At 38.2% G+C, this 17,934-nt stretch overlaps 2 protein-coding genes across 2 annotated transcripts; one reads left to right on the forward strand and one right to left on the reverse strand.

Moving 5' to 3' along the window:
- The first annotated feature begins 130 nt into the window (after positions 1-130).
- LOC149112604 (uncharacterized) lies at positions 131-3,718 on the forward strand. The gene is made up of 3 exons (XM_089290508.1): positions 131-482; positions 1,811-1,985; positions 2,664-3,718. The coding sequence occupies exons 1-3, from the start codon at positions 399-401 to the stop codon at positions 2,957-2,959; spliced, it is 555 nt and encodes a 184-aa protein (XP_089146634.1). The 5' UTR covers positions 131-398; the 3' UTR covers positions 2,960-3,718.
- LOC110049816 (protein tweety homolog 2-like) lies at positions 3,712-16,822 on the reverse strand. The gene is made up of 15 exons (XM_089290507.1): positions 16,669-16,822; positions 15,694-15,866; positions 15,043-15,154; positions 12,866-13,068; positions 12,480-12,575; positions 10,793-10,865; positions 10,209-10,287; positions 9,779-9,834; positions 9,565-9,630; positions 8,397-8,516; positions 7,624-7,664; positions 5,786-5,875; positions 5,076-5,126; positions 4,710-4,809; positions 3,712-4,491 (listed from the first exon to the last, which is right to left on the reverse strand). The coding sequence occupies exons 1-15, from the start codon at positions 16,801-16,803 to the stop codon at positions 4,309-4,311; spliced, it is 1,578 nt and encodes a 525-aa protein (XP_089146633.1). The 5' UTR covers positions 16,804-16,822; the 3' UTR covers positions 3,712-4,308.
- Positions 16,823-17,934: the final 1,112 nt, after the last annotated feature.

Below are 17,934 nucleotides of genomic sequence, written 5' to 3' on the forward strand. Positions count from 1 at the left end.
TTACCAAATTTCAGGTGTGCAATGATTTATGGGAGAAACTTGTTCTCAGTGGGGAAACAAAACGCATACATTTTTAATTCTTTATATCATCATTACCACGGAAAAGTATCCAATACAATTGACACGCGTTGATTTTATCTCTGGACCTCCATTCTCTCTAAATTCATTACCCACGCAGAGTTCTACTGTCTGCTAAAAAGAGGCCAAATTCAGTACAATTGTAGCCTCTGTCAAGGGTTAGTACAATTGCACGTTTTGTGCAAAACCGGGGAAAACCGTCATAAGAGATTGATTCTAACTATCCGTGATCATTCTTGATCGAAATGACTCAATTATACAGCTATATATGACAAGCAGAAGACTCTGACGAAGAGAAACGTTCATTAATTTACAGTATCATGGCTACGGCAGACGATATCAAATCCACTGTGTTGCTAGTTTTAAAGATAACTTTCACGTACTTTATACTCCTTGGATTACAGGTAACTAATAACGTACTTCTCGTGTTTCTGTTTAGCAATAATATCGGCTATTGTATGCTTTAAGTATCTAGTCCTTTCAGCCGAACAACAGAATTTCACAGCAATACAAATCGCGGCTTCTGTTTTGCCATGAACCGGGATCTCGCCTGGATTTTTTCAGAAAGTGTCGGGTCATTCTGTTTTGAAACATTACTCTTTCTTTGAAAACGTGAGGCTGCCTACATACCCACATACATCTTTTACAGGTGACATTGATCTACATTAGTACGTTGAAATCTATGAATTATTGAATGTTATCGAAAACCGAATATAAAAACAATTGTTCCCAGCGTGTGGGTTTTTAACAAAGAAAAATGCCAGTTGCTCTCAGATCAGTTATTAGTTACTCTTAAGATATCCCATGTTTATTTTTTCAACTTTGTGGTACATATATACCTGACACTCAATAGCGTTTCCAAACGTTTCCGTAAGGCTGCAAATTTAGCCGACTTTCCACTGAGGACTACAAGCCGGCACCAAAGTGATGAGAATAGGCTGTGTTCGCTGGCTATGCAAATATGTTTTTATTTGAGAAAACTTCATTTTTCTTAGAAAAGTTTGTTTTCTATAAACTAAAATGAACCGAATGGTTTGAAAGATAATCCATTAGAACCTCCGGAACCACAGGCAGAATTTGGTCATTTCACGTCGTTGTTTTGCAGAGGACGACAAACTGAAATGTACCAAGAATTGTAACGCACGTGCACAGACATTGTTCTGCCCTTTAAACCTTTTGTTTAGCGACGTTGCCGTTGCCGTTGCCATCGTGGTTTTCTTAAACTCCTTAATGTAAACTAGGAGGTAGCGTGGCCGAGTGGTCAGCGCGTCGGACTCGCAATCTAGCGTTCCCTGGTTCGAGTTCCGCTCTGACCACTACCTGGATTTGTTTCTCAGCAGCCCCGGGTTCAAATCCTCGGCCACGCTTGTAAAGCCAACTGGTTTGCCTCCGGTCAGTTGTGTTCAATTGCGTTCAATTCAATCATTTGCTTTATTTGTTTGCTCGGCCCAGATAGCCTTTGTGCTATAAACACTTCTGAGGGTAAATAAAAGTTAATATATTACATTTCTACGTGGAAACCACTACTTGTTTTTTAAAATGCCTTAACACCGAGGAGTTTAGCTGAAGGTGTTCAATGTTAAAATGTCCACAAATTCAACAAACAATTTGCACCAGTAAATGCCGATTGATGCAGTTGTTCCGTTCAGGATTAACAAAACTTCGCTTTACATTTCATCTGAATCATGTAGTACAGCAATTTTGAACTGTTCAGTTGATGTCTTTGTGTCAGGTTCGATCAGGTTTTGCCGCGGAGAACGATGACGTATTCCTCCCATCGCCAAAAGTAAAGACATTAGAACCCAGGATTACGACGCCAACTCCACTACCTGTGACCGAGAGGGACCTGTGGGGAATAAGACTGTGGCAAGTGGTTGGCCTCGCATTCGTGGCCACAATCTTTCTAAGTGAGTAACAAACAACTGCGATTCAAGCGAGGATAGGGCGTAATAAAATTAATGTGAAGGTTAAACATTTTTATTTCTGAAGGTTCGAGTTCAAGTCTTCCCGAGTTCATTTTTAACTTGGAAAATATTTATTATTTTCCAAGTTGTAGTGGTGGAATGATTTCACTCCATCACTCCTTCACTCCTTCCCTGGGTCACTTCCCGTTAGACATTTGGAAACGGGAACTCCCATATGAAAAGGCAGCGGATGCTCGTCAGAAAATTTGAATTTAACTCCTAAAGGATACTTTGACAGCTATGATGACGTTTCGTCATCAGCACCCTAAGTTCTCCACTGCTAGATGTAATTGACACGATAATAAAGTCGTTATTATTATTAAGTGAGACCAGGATCCTTGATTCGTACCCGAGACGACGAGCATCCGCGACCTTTTCATATAGGCGTCCCCCCGGGTTTCGAACATCAGCCGTCTGAGGCTGTTTTAAAGTCGCTTGCAGCGTGTCAAGTTACTTATTTTCACAAGTAGTTCCTTAATGAACAATGCCTCATAACACCCTTTCATAATATATTTTCCAAGTTCAGTAACTCACAGCCACTTTGATTTTGGGACCGCATGGGTCTACGTTATTTCTTCCTCTTTTTTTACGGAAATTTAATTTATGCCATTTGTTTCATAGTCATATTTTGTTGCTGTCTGTGTGACTGTCGCATTCCCAAAACTGCCTACGACAAACACGACAAACTGGAGGAAGGCAGTGACTGCAGTGATACTGAGCCAGCGGCTGCCGTCCGCAGAACACCTCAGGCCCCACAAGGCGAGAAAAAGCTGGCGACCAATCCAGCTCCACAAAAGAGTCAGATAGGGACCATAGGAAGGGCAAATAACGCATTTGATGACGACAGAGAGATTACTGCTAAATACAGTGAAACTTGGAAGGGGACTCCACGAGTGAAATTTAGCAGGCAGCCATAATATTACGTCTGCTGCAAGTCACGACTATATTTCGGCTAGATAACTTTTAGATTTCCCATAACGTGGAGATATTTATTGAGGTAAACAAAATTTTCAGAATCGATACTTCGAATTAAATACCGTAAATCTTCGAATTAGCGCCCGGGGCGCTTATTTCAAATTTGAGAATCGAAGCTGGAGGGCGCTTATTCGAGGGACGCTTAATCGAGGCGGGGCGCTTATTTAATTTTTCCAAATGGTGGCCTGGCATGATCATTTTATCCAATACATCATCTGCGCGTAAACAACAACACAAGCTGTTTATCGACATAAAAAGCTGATCTTTATGATCCTAAAGTTTAAATCGCGGCACCGTTAGTACTTAACGTGTTCCCAAACTGAAACAATGTACAAATCTAATACTGAGAATACTACACGACGAAAACTATGCATCCTTTGTTGTCTCATTACTAGTCCACAAAATGGGGAGAGGGGACGGGGCGCTTATTCGAGGAGGGACGCTTATTTTAAATTTTGGCCGAAAGGAGGGGCGCTTATTCGAAGGGGACGCTTATTCGATTGAGGGGGCTAATTCGAGGATTTACGGTATGTACCTCTGCTGTGCCTGCGTCAAACAATCCTGTCTTAACGGCGAAAAGGGTCTCCGCTTTGAAGAACGAATCTAACGAAAGAACAGCCAGAAATAGTTTCCCCAACTGTCAACATTATTTTGTAATTCTTTAAAAAAAAAAAAATGCAGCACTCCAAGAATATCCATTGGTTTCCACTTTATTTACAAAAAAAAAATTATTTTTCAAAAATGTAAGGCCAGTTTACTTTTGCCTTTATGTATTTTAACAACTGTAAAAGATACATGTCTTTTAAAAATGCCCTATTCCGAACAACCTCTTCTGTTTCATATCTTTCCCTGTTCAAATAAAAGTACTTTTAAAACTTTTGATCTTTTCACCCGAGGTCCTATAAAATACGCTCTTCCGTGATCAATATAGCTTCAAAAAACGAATCGCACATTTACCGATTTCAAATTAAAAAAGTGATCATATATTCACTGGTAACCGATTTTTATATATTATTTACACTGACGTTTATAAATTTTCTTAGTCTGACAATTGCTTTAAGACCATAAATTGCATGAAAAGTAGGTGAATGTATAAGCCATAAAAATATTCCTTAAAATGTATGGTGAATATAAGAGCATATTGGTGTCAACTCAGCACATTATAATGTGTTTTTCATCATTGCCGACGGAAGGCCGTGATTTTCCCGCCAAATGCCACCTGACGCGGCTTCCACTCGAGTATTGCTCTCTTCGGAATCTGGTACCTAGCATTTATCAAGGACTCGTGTCTCTAAAACGCCATGCTTGTTATCTCTCCTCTGTTCGTGTTAGGAATGGGGGAGTTGCCAAGCGGCGAGGATTGCTGAGGTGATTCAGGAAAGCCTTGGGTTAATGATCTTTTCTTATGGTGCCCAGGCATCCACGAGTCCTCAAACGAATGAAACTCCATTGATGACGGACGCATAGAGTTGTACTGTATGGAATTAAATAAAAAAAAGTTGAGTTTACTCTAGCGTGGGAAATGTTTAAGATGAGAAAATCTCTCTGCCGACCGATTGTAACGTTTATCGACATGAGCTTTAAGAAAAACATCAAAGATAACCAATTCCTTAACCAACAGGCACGCCCGCTAAGTTACAAGTTGCCACTTACTGAAAAAAAAATAATAAATAAATAAACAAAGAAATTTACCGTTGAAGGTAGAGGAGCGCTGGGAATGAGGGGAACAGCTTCCTCTCTGTTGTCATGTTCCGAGATGGACTGGTAAGGAGTTCCAATGGGTGTATCTGAACTGCATCAATAACAACGTAAGGAATAGGTAATTAGCATGAAGACAATTACCCACAGTACTAGTAACTAACTCACAAGCTTTCGACAACTCCTTTTCACAGAAGATAGATGTATCTGAGCCAAAGAAGAACACAACGTCCTGCGCACAGTTCGCTTTAGGATATCTTTCCGTGATCTTATTCCAACTATAATCCGGCGCACACAATATTTGTAAAAAAATAAACTTATGACTTCAGCGTCTTGTTAGCAAATATTTGCACTACTTACCCACACATGTCTAAAACACTTCGTCTCTTGCGATTCTTTGACCGTGGAGTTCTAGTCAAAAACAATCACAGAAGAGAAAGGAAAACGTGTTGCGTGTCTTTAATATAGTTGCTACTTGAAGACAAAACAGTGCACTTAAACAAAGCGAAGACGTACGCAAAAAATAAAGGTTTGCAATACGTTATCAGGAGTATTGAAATCTATAGATCCCAACCAAATAATAAACTTGTTGCCTCAATGGAGACAACTGGTGCTTAGGGAAGATTGATTCTTGTTTTTTGTCATTTGCTCTTCTTGATTCAGAATTCCTCACTCTTTCCCTTAGGAAAGCTCAAAGGAAGGTTGGGGCTCCGTTGCGCAACGCCTGCACTCAAGTTGCTCAGCAGAAGTCTCCCCTAACTTTCCTCGAGCCTCTCTGCAGGAGAGCTTCGGTCTGTGCAAGTAAATATGTGATGTATCGCGGGAAAAGATTGAAAGACATGAGGAATCATCGCAGTTATGTATGCAACTCAGACCGCTGGGAAACTAAAACCTGCCAAAAATATAGGCTTAGGCTTGAACAAGATTCGAACCCACGACTGCAAGGCTCTACCAACTGAGCAATCGAGCCAAATGGGAGCTGATTAGGTTGTCAGTTACTGACTCTGTCCGTAAGTACGGTCTAAGAACAACCTATAGGTTCCAAGGTGAACAGAAGGTTTAATACTTACCTGAGTAATATGGGCAACACAAGACTGAGGTTGACGATGAGTAAAAAGCCGATGATGAGGGACATTAACAGCAGTTCAGCGACGCCCTTGCTATAAAGATATATCAATATCATCTTAACCTACTGACACTCCTAGGTTCAAAACATTACTGCATTATCTAAACCAATGGGCCATTTCCGAGCTGCCTTTTGCCTCGGCGTCAAAACGAGTCTTCGTGCGAAACCATTCTTATAAAAATGTATTCCGCCGGCAGGTTTATATTCATGCAAATCAAACTCACTTTTATATGAAAGGTTTTGCACAAAGACTCGTTTTGAAACAGAGGAACCCGGTAACTCCGAAATGGCTTATTGCATGCTGCTGTTAAGTTGCACTTTAAGGTACATCTCATTTGTACAAGACGCTGGGAATGATGATAAAAACTGAATCTTACTCTATTTGTATCGAACGAAGAGATCTGGCTTACTGGTTGCCAGAAATGACCATGAATAAGGGAACTAGAGATACAAGTCAGCCATCCTTAGGAATCTTGGGTTGTTTACCATTAGTTAACTGTTTTACGAAAAAAAGGTTTCAGGAATTTTCCCTCGGGAAGAATGCGTTCCATTTGAAGATTCATCCGAATTACCCACCATTAAGAGATTTTGGTTGAGGCGTGAAGCGTAGATAGCAAAAAGGCTTGGAACTGGTTGAAACAGGGCAAAACGAAACATAAAAAATCATATAAACGGAAAAGGGCAAGCGGAAAACGATGGTACCTTTTCAGAAGTTTCGTTTCTCTTTGAAATTTTCTAGGGGGCTGAACCCAAAATTTATCAGTTCCAATGACTTACATCCCTGTTGGAATTCTGGAAATTTATTATCAATGGAAAACACTTTGGTCTCTTCCTACGTAGCCACTTGCTTTAATCTCTAACTAAAGGGAGACGTTTCTCTATTCAAGGAAGGGTGATGGAGATTTTACCTTCTCTTGTCGTTAAAAGAAATACGCCACATCTGAAATCTTAGAGGAACTACGTCACGGTTTTTGCATCTTGAAAACTTTTCCCTTACATTTCTCAAGTTCGTCATTTGCAATCCGAGTCAGTCTTTTTCATCCTTCACCAGCCTCGTTCCCAGGTTCTCTCATCTGCCCTCCCCGAACGAGGGAACGAGGTTGCAACCTTGACCATCCTTGTTCCTTTATGATTTATTATGAACTCTTTGGTGTTTTTCTATCTTAGTAAACTACCATTTTCAGGTTTCCTTCAATTTAAAGGTAATTAATTTTTGTATATGGCCAAAATACCGTGACTGAGCTCCTTTTAACGGGCAGGGAGAAAATTCGGACCGGATCCACTCGGATCGCTGATTTAAATAGGAATGGCAACTATCGTCTATGCCTCAATGTGGAACAGTTTTCATTCTTTTCTGTATCTGCATGCATGCTGCTATCCGAGTTAGGGATGGGGTGGGAAATATACAGTGTAAGCTGTGTTCAAACCTACAGTAAGATCTATCATCATATGGCTAGCTCCGTGAGCGGGCAAAATGAATCAAGTCCTGCGCTGTGATTGGCTACCCGACCGGGCAAGATGGAGCTATCTTGCCCGCTCGGGACTACCCGCCGTGTCCCGCAAGAAAAATTTCCCCGAAAGTCACATAATAAATCCTTTATTGACCAAGCTTGTTTGGTCAAGATGGCTGGATATTTGCCTCGTTCTTTTTTGGCGAGTTTATGGACCTCGACTCCGTCTCGGTCCATACACACGTTAAAAAAGAACTTGGCCAATCTCCAGCCATCTTGACCTCACACTTGGTCAATAACCCATACATATGTTTGATATCAAGATACTTACACCACATCATAACATACAAAACAATGGGCACTCTCAAATTGCTGTTTAAAAAAGGAAACCAGTGTTATTAGTTATAGTAAAAACAATTGTTTGAATGAATCCTCATGACAGAATTAGGGTCATATTGCACTCAAGCAGGTCCTTATTTTAGAACTCAAAGTACCTGCAGAAGGAGTTAATAATTATTATGGTCCTTATTATGGCATGCAATGATGGTCCTTTAGGATCCTTGTTAAAGTACTCAATTAAGCTCCTTGTAAAAGCATCCAGTAAGGGTCGTTATAATTTGATGCACACATGCATGAGGGAGCCTTATTGTAGCACCAAATTATGAGGTTAATATCATGGGTGAAAAATTAGTCCTTACTTTTGGAGTACAATTTCAGCATTGATAATTTAGAATTTCACATGTGAAATTACAAAATTGTCATGGCAATGTCTGGTGTGAAAATTCTCAGTACAATAGACAACTCAAAAACCCATAATTGTGAGAGTAATTTGTCACCTATGATCAATATTAAAAGGTAATTAATCAAATGGTTTACTCGTGAAATAAAAAAATAATTTCACTTGTGTTTTGTCAAAATTCTTATAATTTAACTTTCCTAAAGGCCTGGGAAATTATTAGAATTGTGACAAAATGCACGTGAAATTATTTCCTATTTTCACTCGTCACCATTTCATTAGCCATACGTTTCACAAAAACTATCGCTTGATTCCTTCTTTGACTTATTACAAAAGGTCCTGAATATAGAGTCTTCGTGGTTTCTTACCTGATGTGCATATTTGCAGTCCAGATTCTTTGTTATGATTGACAAACTTGTTTGCGATTTTTTCAGGTCATCTTTACATTCAAGTAGATCATGTTGACATTCATGAGACAAATTCAAATCCTGTATTGATTTCATAAAAGATGAGTTCTCATTATAACATTATCCTTGATGATATTCAGCTGCAAATAGGTTATTTCGTTACTATCAACATCTCTTCCTCAGAGAGGAATTTTTTAATCTTTTCAACAGGCATTTTGGGGCTTTGTTCAAAACAGTTCTTATACAGATCTGCCAAGTTAATTGGTAAAGGAATCTGTCGACAATGTATGCTTTGGAAGGTTATTAGGTAGTATGTTATTTTGCTGGTTCTTAGTTACAGCTTGTCAGTAGCAAGGCTGACAATTTCATGTTCTAGGCATTGTAAAATAAGCCCTGGTTGTTTTCCAGGACTTTCCAGGAACATAATGTTTAGGAGACAAAATCCATGACCTAGGAAACCCTGAAATGTTAGGCTGTATGGAATGCAGAGTACAAAGAATTTCTGTTTTTAGAGCAGATAGGATGACACCTGACAGTGTCCTTTATTGAAGCAGAGGATCCTTGAGAAAATGTTGTTGCTGTGCTTGGTTTCTTGGTCTCAGCTAGCATAACAAATTGACATCAGTTTTTTTATGTGTCTGTACTCTCATTGGTGATAAATTGCGTCATAACATTGTCAAAGTGGCTGTGGAACTACGAGCCACAGACGAGTGGTTCCACAGTAAACTTTGGCAATGTTATGACAAAATTTACCATCAATAAGAGGACAGATGCATAAAAAACTGACGCCAATTTGTGTTTTACAATGACAAGACCCCAAAATGGACAAATGCCGGAAAAAACGAGGGAAAAGACGCCATAAACTTGCTGTAAACAAAGATAAGTGAATTTCATTCAAAACTACGCTACTTGATTGGCTACTTAAAAAAGTCCATAAAATCTCATGGGTTAAAAGTTGACAGTGACAGCTGAAAGTTGACCTTGAAAGCTTGCATAAATTAAAATTCTATCTGTCTGTACTCTTATTGATGATAAAAATGAGTCAATCAGTACATGAGAAATTAGATAGTTATTGTAGAAAATGTCTTTGATATATTTTTAAGTTAAACTGTGATTTTTTTTTCCTTACCAGGTTCAATAGCATAGCAAAGAGAACTGAAGCTTCCTTTAGATGTTCCCTTGCTTTGTGTACATACTAAAGGAAAAGTAAATAACATAAAGTTTACCAGTTGAGAGGCCAAAAAGTGGTAGTTACAGGGTGGGATATTTGACTGCAAATAATTTATGGCAGACTCAATAGCTTAAACCATAAGCTGAGGAGTATTGATTGTATTTTGACTGACCTTTTGATAAGGATTGTCGTCATCTTCAGGGCATTCCACATAGTACTTCACAACACCTACAAAAGACAATGGCAGTTAATACTCTAATACCGCTAGTTACTCATCCAACAAAAAAATTTGGGGTGAGTAATTGCTGACAGAGTCAAACTTAACAGGCTGGTGAACTGAACCCCACTTTCTCAAACACTCAAGGCAACATAGCCCATCGATAGTTTAAATGACTGAAAAGGCAAATCCAAGGGAAAATGATTTACATTTGAGATGAAGGAAAGTTAAAGGTACATGTTTACACATAAATATGAGATTGCAAGGTTTAACTGTACACACCCACTGAAACATTACAGATATAATTACATAATGTCATTTATTGCTAGCCTAATATCCTCAAACAACCAAAAAACACACCATGTCAAATATAGAATATATCTACCTGTATTTTGTAATGCGGGTTGATCACGGATGTAGTAGTACACAGTTCCTTTAGGATTCACACAAAGATCAGACATCCCCTGTAGTCACACAACATTATCCCAAAATTACATGGCTGCAGCTTTTAAATTTGTAAGAAAGTGACTCAGCAGCCTAAACTGGGTTGAAGTCCTGACAAGTGGATGGCCAGGGGGTCACTGTGTTGTGTTTTTGGGTAAGACACCTTCTCTTATGGTGGTCTTCTCCCAGGAACATAAAATCAGCTCCGGAAATTTGTCAGGCAAACTTGATGGAAACCTAACTAGTGGATCACTTGACATGCGTTAATCAATAGCTTGCGTGTAAGGGAGAAGCTATGCACAAATGTTTTTGTCTGCAGTCATTATAAAAACCAGCGCTCGGTGAACACCCTTACAATTAAAAGAATTTATTGAAATTCAAGAGAAAAATGCCAAATAAGCTGAAAAAAATCTCTGTGTTCAAATAGCATATTTGCCAATGGATTGGAATAAATTATTTTGAACCTGTGACTACTAACAAAAGGACGTGTCATTGTCTGTGTACATAGGACATATGATAACTTACAATAGCCACAGCCAAATCTACTCCTGCACTTGACCAGATTAGGACAAGAGAGATAATTCCAAGTAATATGGCACTGAAAAAATTAAAACACACTTTGACACTAAAATTGAATAGTTTACAATGATATGATAAACATCTGAATGCATGTGCATTTACAGTGCCACTATGATCAAATTCTCGATACTAAATTTTTTACATTTTTGCACTCAATCTGTCTTTCCCAGATATCGTGACAAATTTCAATCTATTACGAACATTAGACCTCATGTGTTTTGGACCTTTATTTCCAAGAATTTATGGCCACCATTGATTTTCCTTGTTCCAAGTCTTGGTTGAGAATTGGAGGAAATGACGTCATTTTCTCACAAATACCACACGGGTTGAAATTATAATTATAACGATTACTACAGCAATTTGCATAAAGAATAACAAAAACTTTGGCTCATATATTTGTGCAATTTTCCACATTAATTGTTATTATAATTTCAACTTGTGAGGTATTTTTGAGAAAATGACATCATTTTCTCAAATTCTCAACCAAGACTTGGAACAAGGAAAATTAATGGCGTCCATAAATTCTCGGAAATAAAGGTCCAAAAACTGTGTGTTCTAATGTTCGTAATAAATTGAAATTTGGCAAGATATCTAAGAAAGACCTGTTGTGTACGAAAATGTAAAAAAAATAGATATCAACAATTTCATCATAGTGGCACGATAAATGCAGGTAATTCCTTCTTATGACTGGCAGAAATATACATTGTGAAGCAAACAGCCAATTAATGATAATTATTTGGATAGTTGTTTACAATATTTTTCACTCAAAACACAAATTAGTATGTAAGTTGTATTGTAAACTGGTGGCTGTAACCATGTTATTTAAACCTGGCTCTGTTGACATGTTGACAGTTCTTTAATATGCCATGTGTAATGGATTGTCAGGTGCTTCCTATGTGTTACAACAATCTCCTGCCCTGACCCACTCGTATTACACATAATGAAAAAAGTTCTGTGTGTATAAATTAGCTGATTGTCTTCTGAGTACACAACCATATTTCCACAGGGTCCAGGGGATGGGAAAGAGAGGACCCTAGGACCAAGATTGATGAGCACATGTAATCCACTCTGTGTACTATATAGAATAAACACCTATAGGCTGTGATTGGAGAAACTGCAGTTGAACCCCCAGTAGCGACCACCTCTCGTAAGCGATCACCTCTCCTCAGTGACCAGTTTTCCAAAATAACAAAAGTTTTCAACTCAAATCATTATATTTGGAACCTCTTGTAAGTGACCACCTCTCGTAAGCGACCTCTCGTAAGCGACCACTTTTAGAACTAAAAGTTTGAAATTTTCTTTTATTTTTAACCTCCCGTAAGCAACCACTTGACAGATTACTGAGCAGAAATTGGATAATAAGGTGTTGTAACATTATTGCATTCCTGGGTAGTACAAGAGACGAAAATTTCTCAATGGGAAGTACCATGTTTCTTTCTTCTCCAAATTGACTTTTCATATGAGTAAAACATTTAAAACACGGGGTAAGTTTCTGCAGTTACCATGTACTAATCAGTTTAATGAGACAAAATTTTGACCCAATAATATTAGTCTAAGTTCTCGTAAGCGACCTCATAGACTTGACATTTTGGTAGTCGCTTACGGGAGGTTTGACTGTAGTTGAGTAACTTACAGTATAAATCCACATCTGCTTCGTCTTAAGATAGCATAAGTCATTACAATGGAGGTTAGGGTATTCACGCAGAGTGTACTAAATGTACTCCACCATCTGGAATGAAAAAACAAAGTTACAATACAATGTAGGTTTTTTCAACACAAATATATTTCCACATGCACATATATACACCCACTGTGACACCACAACACCACCCCCCACCCCCCTCACAAGTTCTGTTATTACAGATACAGCCACTTATTTTTGCTTCAAAGCATACATGTACATGTACCTCAGCTGGCCAAATTTCCTTCATTTTCAATCAACTCACACTTTAGTGGAGGCATCTATATTACTGTTGTTGTACATTGCTTTAAGAATAAAAACCATTTGCTATATCTTACCTGTAATACTCAATTTCCTGGATATAATCATTGATATCAGGCAGGTTAACTTTGCGTATTTTCACTATAGTAGTGACAATGTCTCCAATGCTACTGCTAACATTATCAATGAGGTCCTTCCCAGCGTGAGTGATTCCACGGCAATCGCTAACATCAATAATGGTACTATCCATATTAACCAGGTCATCCTTTATAGAATCAACCTTACACATAACACCAAAATAAGGATTTTAAGAGCAAATCAAAATTAATGATTATTTTAAAGAGAGGTTAAGAGGTGAATGCTTGTTTTCCTAAATAATTACATTACTAATAAAAGTTCTCGGACTGGCTGAGCTCAATGTGTCATGTTCTTGGGCAAGATACTCTACCCTCACAGTACATGTACCTCTCTCCAGCCAGGTGTATAAACAGGTACCAGCAAATTTAATGGTAGGGGTAACCCTGAGATGGACTAGCATCCCATTCAAGAGGGAGTACAAATACTCCTAGTTGCTTACTGCTGCACAAACAGGGGATAAACCCTAGCCTGATGGTCCAGTGGGTTTGAACATAAACTTTGGTCACCTTCTGCATCACCTCTAATCATTAAACAGACACCTCCACAAGGAGATGCCTAAACATGAACTTGGTCCCAAGGGTGTCTGCTCACAAAGTTGTCCTAGAAGCGAAATCTCTCCTTAACAGAGACATGACAGTGATCCCATTTACTCAGATGTTCCTCAAACTTAAAATGTCCCTCGACCTTCATAACTTTTTGTACTGCTCTGCAAGTAGGTTTACATGTTGGTGTCCCCAATTAATAGAGGGTTCAACACTTGGCTATGATCACTGACACATGAATAAAGTCATTATTATTATAAGTTTATTTTTTTTTATTAGGTCATTATTAAAAATCTACTTATTAACTGAGAAATGAGATCTTTATGGGAAAATTGCAAATGAGACCTTGCCCTGTTAACTGAGTAACAGGGAAGTCAATATGGCAAGGCCAAGCACAGAGATTGTATTTGCAATTAAATTGTAGCACAAATCAATCTGTTGATTTAAATCACTGTATGTGATTGAACTGTACATATGCATTGTGTTATGCCTCTGTTGTTGAAATCCTATCTGCTGGTCGTCACCTAAAGGGCAACAATTCTGCAAAGCAAAGTTTCCATACAAAGAACGAAGTGCCAAGAGTAAAAAAAGAGACAAGGGAACATGTGATTCGTTGGATGTCGAATGCAACATACCAGTGATGGAAGTCAAGTTCTGTGATCTGTACTGCATGCTGAGAGGATCAACCGATCATGTAAAATCAACTGTTTCTGATTCAAATCTCAAAACAGCTGATTGTCCTGTTAACCATCCTGCAAGCAGAGTCCCTTTCATCACAAAACACAAGATCACATGTTTTCAGGAATGATTTTTGTAAGAATTACTTGCAAAACTCACTTCCGATTCTGCGTATAAAGCATCACCTTACTGCTGATGATGCATTTCCGCCACCAGTATCCTCCAGTCCACATTGTAATAATGAAAGCCAACTTGCAACGCTAAAAAATTTGTTGCCCAAATACTGGATTTCACAGGCTCTCTGGTTAATTTCCTTTTACGACTATGGAGATATTATCTCCACACCACTTGCTGGAAATCAGGCATTTTTGTGCAAATTTTAGTGATTTATAGGTGATCCAAAATTTGCCCAACATCACTTTCATCCCTTGTCTCTTTCTTTACTGTTAGTCACCATGAATGATAACCCACAGCCATTGTTGTATGCGGCTTTTGTCTTATGGATAGGATTTCAACAGATGCGTTGCACATTTACAGTTTGATCTCATACAGTGATTTGAATCCACAGCAGATAGATTCATGCTATAATTGTACAGTGAATTTAACTAGAAATACGGCCAAATAGGACTTCTCTGCTCCCTGTGGGTCAAGGTCTGAAATTTTCCCGTAAAGACTGAACATTCAAGGTTAATGGGTTGCTAATTATTATATGGCTTTTTGCTCTACTTTTCAAGCCTGTAAACAGCCTGTGGGCTTACAGGAAAATAATGCCCTGAAATTAGCCAATCAGAGTCCACATTATATTGGCTGCAAACACAAGCCATATAATTAATATACAGTAACTATTGCAAAAGGTATCTAGAAATGGAGAATCCAACTGCAGTTAATTCAGTTACCTTTGACTGGATTTCTAAGAGGCTGTTGTTAACATTAGAAACTGCAGTCAACACTCCTTTTACTCCCATGTCTAAAGAATCATTAAACACAAAGGCTGCAATTATGAAACCACTGTAAGAAAAAATACGAGAAAATAATTTAACAAGAATTCTTCACTTTGTTACATGTACATGAACATGTACATGTAGCATGGCTAACATTGTTTTACAAGTGTCCTACCAATACTAGATCAGAGCAATTCAGAAAATAGTTTCAAGTTTTGTTATTGATTTCTATACCGTGAAAAACAATGGAATCCCGATTTCTCAAACCCTCAATCTTTTAATTTGAGCCTTACAAGACATGAAACTTCAACCAAACATTATTTCCCTTCCCTTAGTTGCACAGTGTAATTTCAACCTGACTGAATTCTCAAACAACCCAATTTTCAAACCAATTTTCATATCTCATGGAAATTCGAAAAATTAGGATTCAGCTACCTTCAGAGAGGAAGCAGATCATTTCACCTGTAAACAAGGCTTTGAACATATGTTCCAAGAGTTAACCAAAGCAGAAGAGCCTCTGATAAGTTTCTTGGCTGATATCAAATGCTGCATCAGACTAGCCACGATTCACAAGTTACAGCATTAAATAACAAAAAGATCACTAACCTGCATGTGACAGATGCAAATAGAACAACACATCGCAAAGCTATCACACACTTTCGTAGTGGTCTTTGTTGTCGTTTGTCACAGGAACACCAACTTGCTAAGAAATGCCCACAGAAAATGAGACACGCTAGTCCACCAAACAAACATGGACCCAAGGCATACAGAAACAAAACCTGCAAACGATGACACAGAATGTGAACAATGCTTAGTGACAACACAAAAATAGGCTGAAGTCATACAGTAAGGAAGTTCGTGTATATATAATTGTAGCAGGGCCTGTTTGAAATACATGTAATTGGTATTTCCAATGATTTTCAATGCAATATTCAAGCTAACCATAGAATTAAAATTTCAGGCAAACCAGAGAGCTATAATTAGGCTGATTAAAGGGCCATTCAGGCTAATTAATGTGCCATTTTACATGTACTGGGCTAACTGGAGCTATTCCAACATGCTAACCAGAGTGCTATTTAGGCTTACAGGAGTGTCATTCAACCAAACCAGAGCTAGTACTATACTTGAGGTTAACTTTATTTATTAGTTTTTACTCTGAGAAGAGATTGACTCATATAACAGTATGACACCAGTATATCAGTGCATCACTCGATGCTGGCCAAAAATAATTTTTCCTTAAATTGGCCTGCATATGGTTTATCTATAAATAGGGGTGTGGGAAATCGTTAAGATTTGAGGGTACATTCCTTTGTGATCTGGATCAGGATCAGTGATCCAAGATCACTCGGATCATGGTGCATCAAAGGAACCGATGAATCCACTCTGGTCACGGATTCATCGGTTCCGTTGATGAACTATAACCCGAGTGATCTTGGATCTCTGATTCTGATCCAGATCACCCCAAAGAAACGCACTCATTGAATGTACCAGTTCTGAAGATACCATCAAGAGAGTACAGTTGAACTCTCTCATATAAAGAATAACCATACATAACTAAAATCTGCTAAAATATTCCCCTACCTGTTGGTAATCAGGAAGTGTGGGAGCAAAAATGGACGAAACATTGTCAAAATAGAAGTTTAAGTGGGTAAAAGAATGAAAGAAATCTGCAATCCTCGGTAGATAAGAAATTTCTCCAGCACTGCAGTTCGCCATTACACATACTAGTACTCAGTCTCTCTCCGATCGTCTTAGTCTCGAGCGGCTTCTCGCGAGAAAACGCGAGCAGGCGTCGCCTTACGGGTTCGGGTTAGGGTTAGGGTTTGCGTTTGTAATATGCTGTTTAATTCATTTTCAGAGGACTGTGTTGTACACATTTCATGTTTTGCGTCTGTCTCTGTCGTCTTTGTCGTCTGATTGGAACGTGTCCAAGTTGGGGAAAAAGACGCCGGAGGAAAAAAAAAGCTGTCAGTGGGTCAAAGCAATCTTCGAAATTCTTCCTTCTATAGGGATAAGTGATATGTATTCTGTTCAATAGGTTTAAGATTGTTCTGATATAATAAATTGAAAGTGTACTGCCTCGTTTTTAAACAATGAATAATCGGACAGCGGGTACTTGAAGTGTCAGTGAAACTCTGGCTTGATGTCATTACGACGTGTTTTCTTTGTTTGTATTTTATCTTCTTTGATTAATTTGTTTAGTGACGATAGATTCCAAGTTATGTGATTTAGTTAAACAAGACTTGGAAAGGAACTTTGAGAAACCGATATATATATATATTTTTTTTCCTATTGATAACTTGGAAATAACATTTATACAATAGAAAGGTGCCAAACTAATTTTCGTTTCGCATGAGAAAGACAAAACTCAATTTTTCGTACTTTATTTCCTTGTGCTGGCTTACCTATACTCAATTTACTTACATTGGCTCTCGTCTATTATTATACAATGTCGACATTCTAAAGCCTGTATTTGTTAATCAACATTAGTCTAATATTAGCAGGTCATGCATTAAACGCACTGCATTAAAATTCATTTTAACAGCTCAACCATTTACGACACAGTCACCCACAGGGATCAAACTATAGCACTGGACCGATCCATCAATCAATCAGTCAATCAATCAATCAATCAATCAATCAAACAAACAAGCTTTATTTGTCGATGATGACATGGAAAAGTACATACTACTTATAAACCTGTGACTCATTTAACACAAGATAAAAAGTCTGGGATGAAAAAGAGAAATTAAAAATTAATAACAGAGAACTTTACTGCTAATTTCTTGACTAGCCTTGTGAAACTAAACAACAGAGTCAAACGGGTAATTTTCTCCTGTGATTCTC

Source organism: Orbicella faveolata, unplaced genomic scaffold (genome assembly GCF_042242905.1).
Source record: "Orbicella faveolata isolate gen_17 unplaced genomic scaffold, um_ofav_v1 contig_2, whole genome shotgun sequence".
In the NCBI taxonomy this organism is placed as follows: Eukaryota; Metazoa; Cnidaria; class Anthozoa; order Scleractinia; family Merulinidae; genus Orbicella; species Orbicella faveolata.